At 46.9% G+C, this 13,473-nt stretch overlaps 1 protein-coding gene across 2 annotated transcripts in view; it reads right to left on the bottom strand.

Annotated features, from left to right (window-relative positions):
- dnah5l (dynein, axonemal, heavy chain 5 like) overlaps window positions 1–13,473 on the bottom strand; it is a 493,661-nt gene that overhangs the window by 271,539 nt on the left and 208,649 nt on the right. For both annotated transcript variants that reach the window (XM_038797876.1, XM_038797875.1), the window contains exons 31-33: window positions 11,509–11,645; window positions 11,081–11,243; window positions 7,473–7,584 (exon numbers count right to left, since the gene is read on the bottom strand). In XM_038797876.1, the coding sequence (XP_038653804.1) occupies window positions 7,473–7,584; window positions 11,081–11,243; window positions 11,509–11,645 (412 nt within the window). The remainder of the gene's footprint in view (window positions 1–7,472; window positions 7,585–11,080; window positions 11,244–11,508; window positions 11,646–13,473) is intronic.

Genomic DNA, 13,473 nt, shown 5'->3' with positions numbered 1-13,473 from the left:
TAAGGCGCTTCTCCCTGCGCACCTATCCCACACCCCAAACCATCGCCCTCGCCTTTGGATCCCATTCGGTCCAAATCAAGGGGTACTGTATTGCGAATCTCGCGATCCAGGGCACCAAATATGCCCGTTTTAAGCTGTACATCCTCCCACACCTCTGCGCCCCCCTACTGCTCGGCCTGGATTTCCAATGTAGCCAACGAAGCCTAACCCTGAAGTTTGGCAGACCTTTGCCCCCCCCTCACGGTGTGTAGCCTTGCAACACTGAAAGTTGCACTCCCCTCACTATTCGTGAACCTCACCCCCGGCTTTAAGCCCGTGGCCACCAGGAGCCGGCGGTACAGTGCCCAAGATATGACTTTCATCAAGTCAGAGGTCCAGCGTTTACTGAAAGAGGGGGTCATCGAGGTTAGCAACAGCCCCTGGAGGGCACAAGTGGTGGTAGTCCGGTCCGGGGAAAAGAAACAGATGGTCGTGGATTACAGCCAGACCATAAACCGCTTCACGCAGCTCGATGCGCACCCCCTCTTCCGCATAACAGAGATGGTCAACCGGATTGCGCAATACCGGGTATTCTCCACGGTCGACCTGAAATCTGCCTACCACCAGCTCCCTATCCGCCCAGAAGACTGCCTCTATTCTGCTTTTGAAGCAGCCGGCCAGCTTTTGCACTTCCTTAGGGTCCCCTTCGGCATTACTAATGGGGTCTCCTTCTTCCAGAGAATGATGGACAAATGGTGGATCAGTACAGGCTGCGGGCTACTTACCCATACTTGGACAATGTCACCATCTGCGGTCATGATCAGCAGGACCATGACGCAAACCTTGAAAAGTTTCCCAGACCGCCCAGGCCCTCAACCTGACCTACAACAAAGAAAAATGCGTTTTCCACACAACCAGACTGGCCATCCTCGGCTACGTCGTGGAAAACGGGGTCCTAGGGCCCGACCCCGACCGCATGTGCCCCCTCAAGGAACTCCCCCTACCCCATAGTTTCAGGGCCCTTAAACGGTGCTTGGGGCTTTTCTCCTATTCTGCCCAGTGGGTCCCCAAATAGGCGGACAAAGCCCGCCCACTCATAAAGACCATGATTTTTCCCCTCACGGCTGAGGCCCGGTCGACCTTCAGCCGTATCAAGGCCGACATCATCAAGGCCGATATGCACGCGGTGGACGAAACCATCTTTTTTCAGGTCGAGAGCAATGCGTCAGACGTCGCCCTGGCTGCTACCCTCAGCCAGTAGCATTCTTTTCTCGAACCCGCAACGCCTCCGAGATCTGGCACTCTGCAGTCGAGAAGGAGGCGCAAGCTATTGTGGAGGCCGTGCGGTACTGGAGGTTCACCCTTGTCACTGACCAATGGTCGGTCGCCTTCATGTTCGATAACGCGCAGCAGGGCAAGATCAAAAATTACAAGATCTTGAGGTGGAGAATCGAGCTCTCGACCTACACGTACAATATTAAGTATCGTCCAGGGGCTCAACCAGCCCCCAGATACCCTGTCCCTCGGCACGTGCACCAACGCACAGGAGGATCGCCTGCGGGCTATCCACAATGATCTCTGTCACCCGGGGTCACCCGGCTCGCCCATTTTCTTAAGTCCCGCAACCTACCCTACTCCACCGAGGATGTCAGGGCCATGACCAAGGCTTGCCAAATCTGCGCGGCGTGCAAACCGCACTTCTACCGACCAGGCAAGGCTCGCCTGGTAAAGGCCTCTAGGCCCTTTGAGCGACTAAGCATGGACTTCCGTCCACCAACCGCAATACCTATTTTTTAGCCGTCATTGACAAGTTCTCCCACTTCACATTCGCTGTTCTCTGCCCCAACATGACCTCGGCCACCGTTATAAAGGCACTGCACAGCATCTTCACCCTGTTCGGTTTCCCCGCTTATATCCACAGCGACCGGGGTACATTGTTCATGAGCGATGAGCTGCATCAGTACCTGCTCAGCAAGGGCATTGCCTCGAGCAGAACGACCAGCTACAACCCGTGGGGAAAGGGCAGGTGGAGAGGGAGAATGCAACAGTTTGGAGGGCTGTCCTTTTGGCCCGAAGGTCGAGAAGACTCCCAACCACCCGCTGGCAGGAGGTCCTACCCGACCCGCTCCTCTCCCTCAGGTCGCTCTCTTGCACGGCCACGAACGAAACCCCTCACAATCGCTTGTTTGTCTTCCCCAGGAAGTCCACCTCCGGGGTCTAGCTTCCACCTTGGCTGACGACTCCGGGACCCGTCCTTCTCCGGAGGCATGTGAGGAGCTATAAGACGAACCTGTAGCCACCTGGGTTGGCCACTTCCCGACTCCAAAATGGATGCCCGCTAAGAATGCAGGGAAATTCAGTCAAGCGCAGGGAAACAAGCAGGTGTGAAGTTTCCTGTATATTGGGACTTGCAGAACCCAGACGGAACCGAAATCAAAAAACCATCTGCATAGTAATGAGCGATCCCCGGGAACAATTGGATACATTAAGAGTAATCAAGACCAAACCAGACTCCTCGGCGCCAACAGGAGCCAAGACAAAGGAAGGCCAACGGACACTTAGTAACCGCCCAGCGATGAGGGAACAGCTCCAGTATTGGAGAAATCGATCCAAGTGATCAGAACTTAGTCCAATCACTTGGAACCAGGTATGGGGTCCGCTCAAAAGGGCGCGAAGCCCCTGGGGACTATAAAATAGAGTCCCCAAGTTCAATACGTCCTTCTTGGCAGGGTCTCTCAGCAGCTCGAAACAACGCTTGACCGTGACCTGCCTAGCAGCTGCACCAACCAAGTAAGTGTCCAGTCAACGCACACTACGATATAGGCTCTCCTAGCTACCAGTCCATACAAGCTTGAAGCCTGCAGACTCAGAATCAAACGAAAGGCCATTTTTTCCCCTGACCTGGTGGGCCAGTTTCCAAAGCCAAGTATTGGCCTTTTAGTGTTAAAGATAGTCTAGTGAGTAGTATTTTATCCATGAGTAGCGATTGACTGTGTATATTGATTTAACCTTACTAACTGGTGTATTGAGTTATTGATCAGCACTTGAACTTGAACTTCGTGGTGGTATCCTGGCGACTCTAGAGCAAGGTGATTAAACAGAGCAAATTAAGTAAAAGCACAACGAGCAATAAGCCCTCTGGTCGAGAGGGTCCAGCTGCTACATGCAAACCCCCAGTACGCCTACGTCGTGCACTCGGACGGACGGCAAGATACGGTTTCCCTGAGGAATCTGGCACCCGCTGGTTCCCCTACTGATGCTTCCCCCCCCTTACCAATGTTCCCCCTTGCACCCCACACCGCCTGTTGCAACCAACCACGTCCTCCCCCTCGCGCCTCCTCCTCCTTCCTCCACGCCGGCGATGTCACCGCCACCCCCAGCTACCCTCCCTACTCACCAACCACCTACCCCACACCGCATTAAAGCGGGCCGGGCGAATCACAACACGCCGCCCTGGCGCCCCCGCGATTCTCCCACCCACCCCCCCCCCCCCCCCCCCCCCCGGCTCGGAGAATCACCGCTTGCCGTTTTTCACGGCGACCGGCGATTCTCCTGCTCGGATGGGCCGAGCGACCTGACGTTCCCAACCTGTTCACGCCGGTGGCAACCACACCTGGTCGTTGCCGGTGTGAACATGACGCCAAAGGCTCGTTTGTGGCTTGTGGGGAGCGGAGAGGGGAGTGAGCACCACGGCCGTGCTCGGGAGGGGACTGTCCCGTGATCGGTGCCCACCGATCGTCGGGCCAGCATCTCCAAGGGACGCACTCTTTCCCCTCCGCCGCCCCGCAAGATCAAGCTGCCACGTCTTGTGGGGCAGTGGAGGGGAAGATGGCAACCACGCATGTGCGGGTTGGAGCCGGCCAACCTGCGCATGCGCGGCTGACGTCATTAGGCATGCCGAGATTTACGGCACGCCACTTCTAGCCTCCTGGGGGGGGGGTGAATAGGGTGCGAGGAGCAGCCTCCGAAGCCGTCGTGAAACTCGGCCGAGTTCACGACGGCCTTCCTGATGCCGCGCGGGAGCGGAGAATCGCGCCCTGTGTTTTTCTGAAACAGGGGATGAATGTGATGAATGGGTAATGTGCCTTTAAGATCATGCATGTAATGTCCCTTTAAGACCGGGTTTGGAACCCCGGCTCCACCTCCCAGGGGCCGGATATTAGGTGGGCTGCGCTCAGTGAGCACTCATTTCCCCGGCTGGTGAAGTTCTCTGTTTATTAAAGCCTTTGTTTTACGAGTACACTCTCTCATGTCATAATTGAGGGTATATCACTGCAATATGAAGTTTTTTTAAAAATTCCAATTAAAGTGCAATTCAGTGTGGCCAATCCACCTGTCCCGCACATCTCTAGGTTGTGGAGGTGAGACTGACGCAGACACGGGGGGAATGTGCAAACACCTCATGGACAGTGATCTGGGGCCGCATAGGAGACTGTTAAATATGTTAAGAGCCCATGGTGTTAAGGGTAAGATCCTGGCATGGATAGAGGATTGGCTGACTGGCAGAAGGCAGAGAGTGGGGATAAAGAGTGGCAGCCGGTGACTAGTGGTGTGCCTCAGAGGTCTGTGCTGGGACCACAACTTTTCACAATATACATTAATGATCTGAAAGAAGGAACTGAAGGCACTGTTGCTAAGTTTGCAGATGATACAAAGATCTGTAGAAGGACAGGTAGTATTGAAGAAGCGGGGGGGGGGGGGGCTGCAGGAGGACTTGGATTTGCAAGGACAATGGGCAAAGAAGAGGCAGATGGAATAAAATGTGGAAAAGTGTGAGGTAATGCACTTTGGAAGGAAGATTGGAGGCATAGGCTATTTTCTAAATGGGGAAAGACTTAGGAAATCAGAAGCACAAACGGACTTGGGAGTCCTTGTTCATGATTCTCTTAAGGTTAATGTGCAGGTTCAGTCGGCAGTTAGGAAAGCAAATGCAATGTTAACATTCATGTCGAGAGGGCTAGAATACAAGACCAGTGATGTACTTCTTCACTGTATAAGGCTCTGTTCAGACCCCATTTGGGGTATTGTGAGCAGTTTTGGGTCCCATACCTAAGGAAGGATGTGCTGGTCTTGCAAAGGGTCCGGGGGGGGTTCACAAGAATGATCCCTGGAATGAAGAGCTTGTCATATGAGGAACGGTTGAGGACCCCGACTCTGTACTCTGGAGTATTGAAACTTACAGGATACTGTGAGGCCTGGATAGAACGTGGAGAGGATGTTTCTACTTGTAGGAAAAACTAGATACATAGGACGCAATCTCAGACTAAAGGGACAATCCTTCAAAACAGATGAGGAGGAATTTCTTCAGCCAGAGAGTGGTGAATCTGTGGAACTCTTTGCCACAGAAGGCTGTGGAGGCCAAATAACTGAGTGTCTTTAAGACAGATATGGTTAAGGTCTTGATTAATAAGAGGATCAGGGGTTATGGGGTTAAGGCAGCAGAATGGGGGTGAGGAAAATGTCAACTATGATTGAATGGCGGAGCAAACACGATGGGCCGACTGGCCTACTTCTGCACCTATGTATTATGGTCTTATGGAGCTGGGATCGAACCTGGGTATTTGGCGCCATGAGGCAGCAGTGCTAACAATTGTGCCACCATGCTGCCCTGCAATATGAAGTTCTCCCACTTGTCCTTAACTATGTTTATGAAAACCATGTCCACCACCCCATATGTCTCCATCAGATTAATGGGCAGTAATCATTGCACTTTTGAAGACTCGAGCACATAAACACAATTAGCTGAGGGCAATTGATTCCCCCCATCGCCCCATCACAGATTCAGAGAGCATTTTTGGGTAACCACACAATTTAGTCTTGCTTTCAGCCATTCTTCACGGAAGTAACTCAGATTACACACATCTGTCTGAAAATAAGTTATGAGTTTCCAATCTTCACCTTTAGGCAATTATTCTTGGTTACTATGTTAGCTCTTTCCAAATCCAGTTGGTGAAGTAGAAAACTAGCTGCCAGTCTTTTACTTAATACTATATTTATTTACAGAATGCAACATTACACATGTCTGCCTCTTCCCTAACCAACACACAGTATCTAAGAAGTCTCTTCTGATATGTGCTCAAGGTACTTGAACACCTTAACTTTAGCAATGCAATTAACATGCCATTAACAATATGCATCCTCACACCCATGCCCTATATACCTCCTCACTCCATGCCCCCTCCATACGTCTCATGCACTCATGGACCCTTCATGCCCCATACCTCATCCATATGCACAATGGCACCATGGCACCCATATACCCCATCACACTCCTTCCACCCATTTCCTGCTCATCCTCACATATCATCCCTCACCCTTATGCCCACTCACCTGTTATCCAATCATTAAATAACTAATTAAACCTTTAAAAAATTGGGAAGTCATTGAGATGCTCTTAAAACTGTGAAAACAAACAAGAATCATTCAAAAGCCATTCCAAAGAACAATGTCCTCTTTGGAGCTCATAAAACAATCAATATAAATAAACTAGCTGTGTCAAGAGTCCTTGCTGCGCTGAATTAATTAATATGTTTGGAGCTCAGTCATGCATTTATAATGAGATTATATTGAATTACTGTATCAATAAGTCCTGCTGAGTTGAGTACATTAATGGGTTTTGACCTCAGCCAAGCATTCATAGTGTGATTTAATTGTTCAACCGTGTCAACAAAACATCCATAGCTGAATATATTAAAGCCTTTGAAATCATTTAAAGATCTCAGCCATTTGTTCAAGCTTTGAAGCAGGCAAACAGATTGACTGCTATCCGATGAACAGATTAAAGCAAAAAGGCCAATTCGCATAGCAAAATCTAAATCTCAATATTGTTTCAGCAGAAGAGGACTTTATCTAATGCATAATGTACCTTAATGCATCTGAAGACTTTTCCACTTTCACAATCCTGTTCAATGTAATGATCACTTACCATGTAAAAACAAGGAACTATCATCAATTACTACATCAGAAACTTATTTAATTTATCATACAGCATTTAATTATGGTGTGCGAAATTGGCAACACCTTTTGAACTTACCTGTCAAAAGATTCCCAACTTCTGAACAGGCATCCCCCATGGTTCACAACGCTCAGGGCTGATGTGAGACATGTCATCTTCAGAAGTTGGTCCAACTCCAGCAAAATAGTGGAAGGTCTGAAATGCCCACCTCCGCAATGCAGTCCTCAATGTTCGGAAGCAACATCATGTCAAAGGACTTTGTATGTGACAGTTGGACTCTTGCTGAATTTGATTGCACAGTTTCTTTATATTTTTAAAAATCTAATATCCCTATCATAGACTGCAGAAGGAGGCCATTCGGCCCATCCAGTCTGCAACAACCCTCTGAAGAGCACTCTACCTAGGTCCACTCGTTTGCCCACCTCCCCAATTCCCGTAACCTAACCTGCACATCCTTGGACACTAAAGGGAAGTTTAGCATTGGCAATCCACCTAACTTGGGCATCTTTGGACTGTGGGAGGAAACCTGAGCACTCACTTTGTTTGCCATCATTTCAAGCAATGGACAAGTTTCGCTGAAATCATCAATTGTCTTTTTCAAGTCATTGAAAGCTTGCCATTCCTTCAAAGCTTTGGGTAATTTCCGTATTCTGTAAACAAAAATGGAAAAAATGTAAATAACTACTGAACAGAATATTATAGGTGGATGAAGAAAGAACTGTTGTCTAAAACGTCAAAATATTCTTCGAAATTATAAAATGTTATTTGTTTTGATTACTTCACAAATTACAGCAATTAATTAATAATTCATTTTTCAGTCTTTTTGAAAGGCAAAATATAAAACAGTAATATGAATGCTAAAAGTTAAGCAATGAGAGAAAACTATTTGAACAATCATTTCTGTTCTTTCCAACAGGCCAATTACTTTTTTAAAAATAAATTTTGTTCCAATTAAGGGGCAATTTAGCGTGGCCAATCCGCCTAGCCTGCACATCTTTGGGTTGTGGGGGCGAAACCCATGCAAACATGGGGAGAATGTGCAAACTCCACATGGACAATGACCCAGAGCCGGGATCGAACCTGGGACCTCGGCGCCGTGAGGCAGCCGTGCTAACCACTGCTCCACTGTGCTGCCCTCAACAGGCCAATTACATTTGAACCACTATAAAAACGTAACTGCATGGACAGAATTTTACAATCCTCCAGCCAAGGCCTCACCCAACACACGTAAAATTGCTGACAGCTTGGGCATGGGTGGCAAGGTGGTGGAAAGGCCACTCGGGGAACCTTCCACCTGCAAACCTACCAGTGAAGTATTGTAAAATTCTGCCCAGGGTGTTTCTGAATTCAAGTATTTTCTGTCAAGTAGAAAAGAAAGTAGTTCCAAGAATGAACCTTGAGGCACCTGATAAGAAGTACCCATTATGTGCCGAACTTGAAGAAAGGTGACAGGATTGGTGAAGATAGCAGTTAATAAAGTATTTAGCCCTGGGCTTTATTAATAAGAGCATAGAGAATAAATGCAAGAAGGTTACACTGAACTTATACAAGGCAGTAGTTAGACCTCAGCTGGAATATTGTGTTCAGTGCTAGATACCACACTATAGGAAGGATGTGAATGTTTTGGAGAGTGGGTAGAAGAGGTTTACAGGATTGGTTCTAGGGATGCCAAACTTCAGTTATGAGGATAGATTGGAGCGGTTGGGACTGTTCTCCTTGGAGAGAAGAATGCCAAGGATTTGCTGGAGCTTTTCAAATGAAGCAGCTGGACATAGTAGATGGAGAGAAACTGTTCCTGTTTGTAAAAGTATCGAGAACAACAGGGCACAGATTAAAAATGATTTGCAAAAGAAACAAGTGTGATGCAAGAAAAATCTTTATCATCCAGCAATTTCTTCAGGTCTCGAATGCACTGCCTGAAAATGTAGTTGAGGCAGGTTGAATCGGGGCATTCAGGAGAGCATGAGATGATTATTTGAGTAGAAAACATGTGCAGGGTTATGAGGGAAAGGCAAGGAAATGGCACTAAGCCATGATGCTCATTCGGAGAGCCAATGCAGATATGGTGGGCCAAATTATCTCCTGCATTTGTGTTGGTCTCCTCCGGGTGTTCCGGTTTCCTCCCACAGTCCAAAGATGTGCAGGTTAAGTGGATTGGCCATGCTAACTTGGCCTAGTGTCCAAAATGGTTAGATGGGGTTACTGAGTTATGGGGATACAGGGGATAGGGTGGAGGTGTGGGCTTGGGTAGGGTGCTTTTTCCAAGGGCCGGTGCAGATTCGATGGGCCGAATGGCCTCCTCCTGAACTGTAAATTCTCTGATTCTATGATTTTCCCAATCGTTCAAATACCTCACTCTCTATAACCAAGCATGCATAGAGCTCTTACTAATGAAGCATGTGTGAAGCTCATTCTAACTTAGCAGGTAGAGCACTCTCCATCAAGCTTGCAAAGAGCACTCGAACCATGCACGCAAAATCACTCTCCAATCAAATATGCAGAGCTTTCTCCAACAGTGATGTACAGATCGCTGTATAACCGTGCATGCAAACACCTGTCTCAATCCAAGCAAATGCAAGCTTTTTCCAGTCACACATACAGATATCTTGCTCCACTTGAAGCATAAACAGAGTTCCTTATGACCAAGCATGTCGAGTGTTCAATCAGATAGCCAACAGCCTAAATCACCCCCAGAAATATTCTCATATTAATACAGATTCACCTACCTTTACATTTTACGCAACTGATATTTCTATGGAATGAGATTATCATCTCGACAAAACAACGGTACACATTTTCAATGTACGGTCATGAACCCTATAATAGCCCGCACAGGCCAGCGGGATGGGAATGATTATCTACTGGGCAGTGTAAATATCGTTTTGTAAATAAAACTATGGGTGCGACCTACCGGGGGCATGACACAGCCAAACTCGCCTGAAATAATACTGAGAACCGTTAGATCACTTCCAACGTTTCTTCATTTTACTCAGTGAGGACTCCCAGATGAATTCTGCATCCCATCCTGCACCTGAGCTGCATCACTCTCACAATATTGTAAAATACAAATAGCCTAATCGCTCCCAATTACAGGCATTGATTGCTTCCAGCAGATGGGAGCTCACTGCACAAGAAGCAAAGTCACGCAGCAATTGCCTTGCCAATTACAGCTGGCAGTTCTTTGGGGTGGATTGAAAAGTGGCCACGGATAAGATGGTAAGTGAGAGGCCATCAATTCACAAGACACTTGATTGGAAGTGAACAGTGGTTTTAATAGTCTTACAACTGAGCCTGCCTGCGATGAGATGAACTGGCAGCAGGCTCACGACTGCAGATCTTTATACTTCCGGTTAGTGGGAGGAGCCATGGGCGGAGCCATGGGCGGAGCCAAGGGTGGAGCCCAGTACAAACTCCTCATCTACCCCTATGGGCAGAGCCGCGCAATGGCTAATATACCGAGCTCACAAGGACGCAATACATATGATACAACATGGTGTGAATTACTAGGTTTATAATTCACCACAGTGAGGATCAGTGCTTATCCCAGCATTAGTTGGAGGCACCAAGTAAAGTTTAAAAACCAATGCAATGTAAGTTGTTCGGGCCCCACAGTGAATCCGGTAGCTATGCACAGACTTGCTCAATACTGTTCAGGCTCTGAGTTAACTTGGAATGTATAAATGGATGTATCAGACTATATATTGAGGGGACTGTAGTGCTTTGGGATTGTTATTTTATTTGTTTTGATTTTGTTTGATGAAAATAATGAAAATGTGGAGAATAAAAAGTAAAAAGAAAAGACCGTTCAGGCTCACTGGAAAGACATTTGAAGAATTTCTTAAGGAGTCAGTCATTGGTGGCTACTGTGTTTGCAGCTCACTCCACGTCAGCTCTATGAAAATATAAAACTGTCCCAGAGGCATCGGGAACCCAAGGCACCCTCTGGAACCATGATTATTAATCCCTGAACATGCTAGATACCAATATGCAGCCCATTGAAAATCCCAGGCCAAAATGTTCAGGCATTGCCGATCAGTGGTCACGGTCTTGTCCCCATATTGTTACAAAACACTGACTATTCATCATGGCAACACCAAAAGACAGATGTTAAAGAAGTTACATATATTTTGTATAAACTTTACATACCTGTTCTGAAAATCCAGAAGTTCGTTATTGATTTTTTCAATATCCAAATCAATCCACAAAATGTCATTGTAACCATTGACATTATCAATGACTGAATTATAAAGACCATACAGTTTCTGAAGTAATGTGAGTTCACGCTTGATTCTTAGCAAGTCAGGATATTCTATTTAATAATACAAAGAAAAAATATATTCACTTTATTCTGAAAATAAGTATATTTCATAAAAGTACTTTTTTCTGCATTTTATCCTTGAATGTTTCAACATAATCCTGCCCTATCTTATGTAATATGTCATGCCATACTAACTCAACCTCTTTTTGCTGGGAGAAAGATATTTTACACAATTATAGCAAAAGCATGGCACATATTTTACTTAAAATGTAAAACGCTTAGCAATAGATATATTAATAATAGAAACAATTGTTACCAATAACAGGTAGCCCAAAAAGCTCTTCTCCTCCAGAGTAAGTGTTGAATTTCCGCCAGAGCTCATCAAAGCTTGCCTGGAAGAGCTGCAGCCTGTCATTAGCTTCTCCAGGTGGAAGGCCTTCAGCACCAGGGCCCCTGTAATGAGAAATCGCATAAGAACACAAGTTACTACATTTTCCCAGCAACTGGGTTCCACTGACAATAGTTTGCAAAATATAAGGGCTAACAAACTGTTCAGGAGGTTACGACTAAAGTTTACTTTGTCTTCAAGAATTCTTCTTCAATATTAAGATAAATCACACAGTACATCACAGATTTATTCACTGTGGTTGGTCTAGTTCATCTTTCAATTGTACTGATCTTAAAAAGGGTCACCTGAAAATCTGTCTATCCTGACAAGAATAATTCCTAAATAACTAATGCAGTTACTCAAATCTTCACCAAGGATTCTGAAAGACATAGGCATTTGGCTCTCAATATAACTTTGTTACAAAGAGAGCCACCATGCCCCCAGTGATGGCTTCTCTGATAAATACACTGCATAGTGTAACATCAAACCATACAAATCAATAAGGTCACAGACTTGATATCTACTTTGCACTCAGAAAGATAGCAGTTTATACACTATAATTATGCTCAGCATCCAATACCTTGCGTAAAAAGAAAACGCATGTTGCATGTATCTTTTCGTACTCCTGCAATTTACTGCATTCAGCATTTCACCAAAGCAGTTAGAACATAGAACATAGTACAGCACAGTACAGCACAGAACAGGCCCGTCGGCCCTCGATGTTGTGCCGAGCAACTATCACCCTACTCAAACCCACGTATCCACCCTATACCCGTAACCCAACAACCCCCCACTTAACCTTACTTATTAGGACACTACGGGCAATTTAGCATGGCCAATCCACCTAACCCACACATCTTTGGACTGTGGGAGGAAACCGGAGCACCCGGAGGAAACCCACGCACACACGGGGAGGACGTGCAGACTCCGCACAGACAGTGACCCAGCCGGGAATCGAACCTGGGACCCTGGAGCTGTGAAGCATTTATGCTAACCACCATGCTACCGTGCTGCCCTCACATTTCCCATGTTGCTTCTGTCACATTTTAGGATTGTTTGACCGCATTTTCTTTATAAAAAATATTTTAATTCAAGGCTTTTCAACAAAAATATAAACATACAAATTATCCAAAGAACACCGACCCACCAGCCACATCCCACCTTAATTATTTTAACCCCTTTACCCCCCTCCCCTTTTTGACCCCTCAATCCTCCTTGAAGAAATAAACGGTTTCCACCTCCGGGTAAACACTTCCCCCGACCCCCAGAGAACAAACTTAATCTTCTCCAACCTCAGGAATTCTGCCAAGTCACTCACCCACACCCCTGCCCTCGGCAGCTCCGAGTCCCGCCAACACAACAAGATCAATCGTGGGCTATCAGATCCACCACTTTAAACTGGATGAGGCTTAACCGTGCACACAACAAGGACTCATTCAGCCCCCGCAAGGCCTCATCCCGTATCCCAGCTCCACTCTCTCCCCCAGCTTCGCCTCCCATTTACGCTTAACATCCTCCACCAGGGGGCCCTCCCTCTCCATCAATTCCTTGTAAGTATCCAACACCTTCCCTTCCCCTATATAGGGAGGAATGGTGGCAGAGTGGTTGGCACTGCTGCCTCACAGCTCCAGGGACCTGGGTTCAATTCCTGCCTTGAGTGACTGTGTGGAGTTTGTACTTTCTCCCCGTGTCTGAGTGGGTTTCCTTCGAGTGCAGTCCAAACATGTGCAGCTTAGATGGGTTGACCCAGCTAAATTGCCATTCAGTGTCCAAAAGATTGGTTGGGATTACTGTGTTACCGGGATAGGATCGGGACCTATGTCGGGGGCACCTTGATGGGCCAAATGGCCTCCTTCTGCACTGTCGCGATTCTATGATTCTAATATCGATTCT

The sequence above is a fragment of the Scyliorhinus canicula genome, chromosome 5 (genome assembly GCF_902713615.1).
Source record: "Scyliorhinus canicula chromosome 5, sScyCan1.1, whole genome shotgun sequence".
Taxonomy (NCBI): Eukaryota; Metazoa; Chordata; class Chondrichthyes; order Carcharhiniformes; family Scyliorhinidae; genus Scyliorhinus; species Scyliorhinus canicula.
Note: the sequence above shows the minus strand (reverse complement) of the source record. Positions and strands in the feature narration are given on the sequence as shown.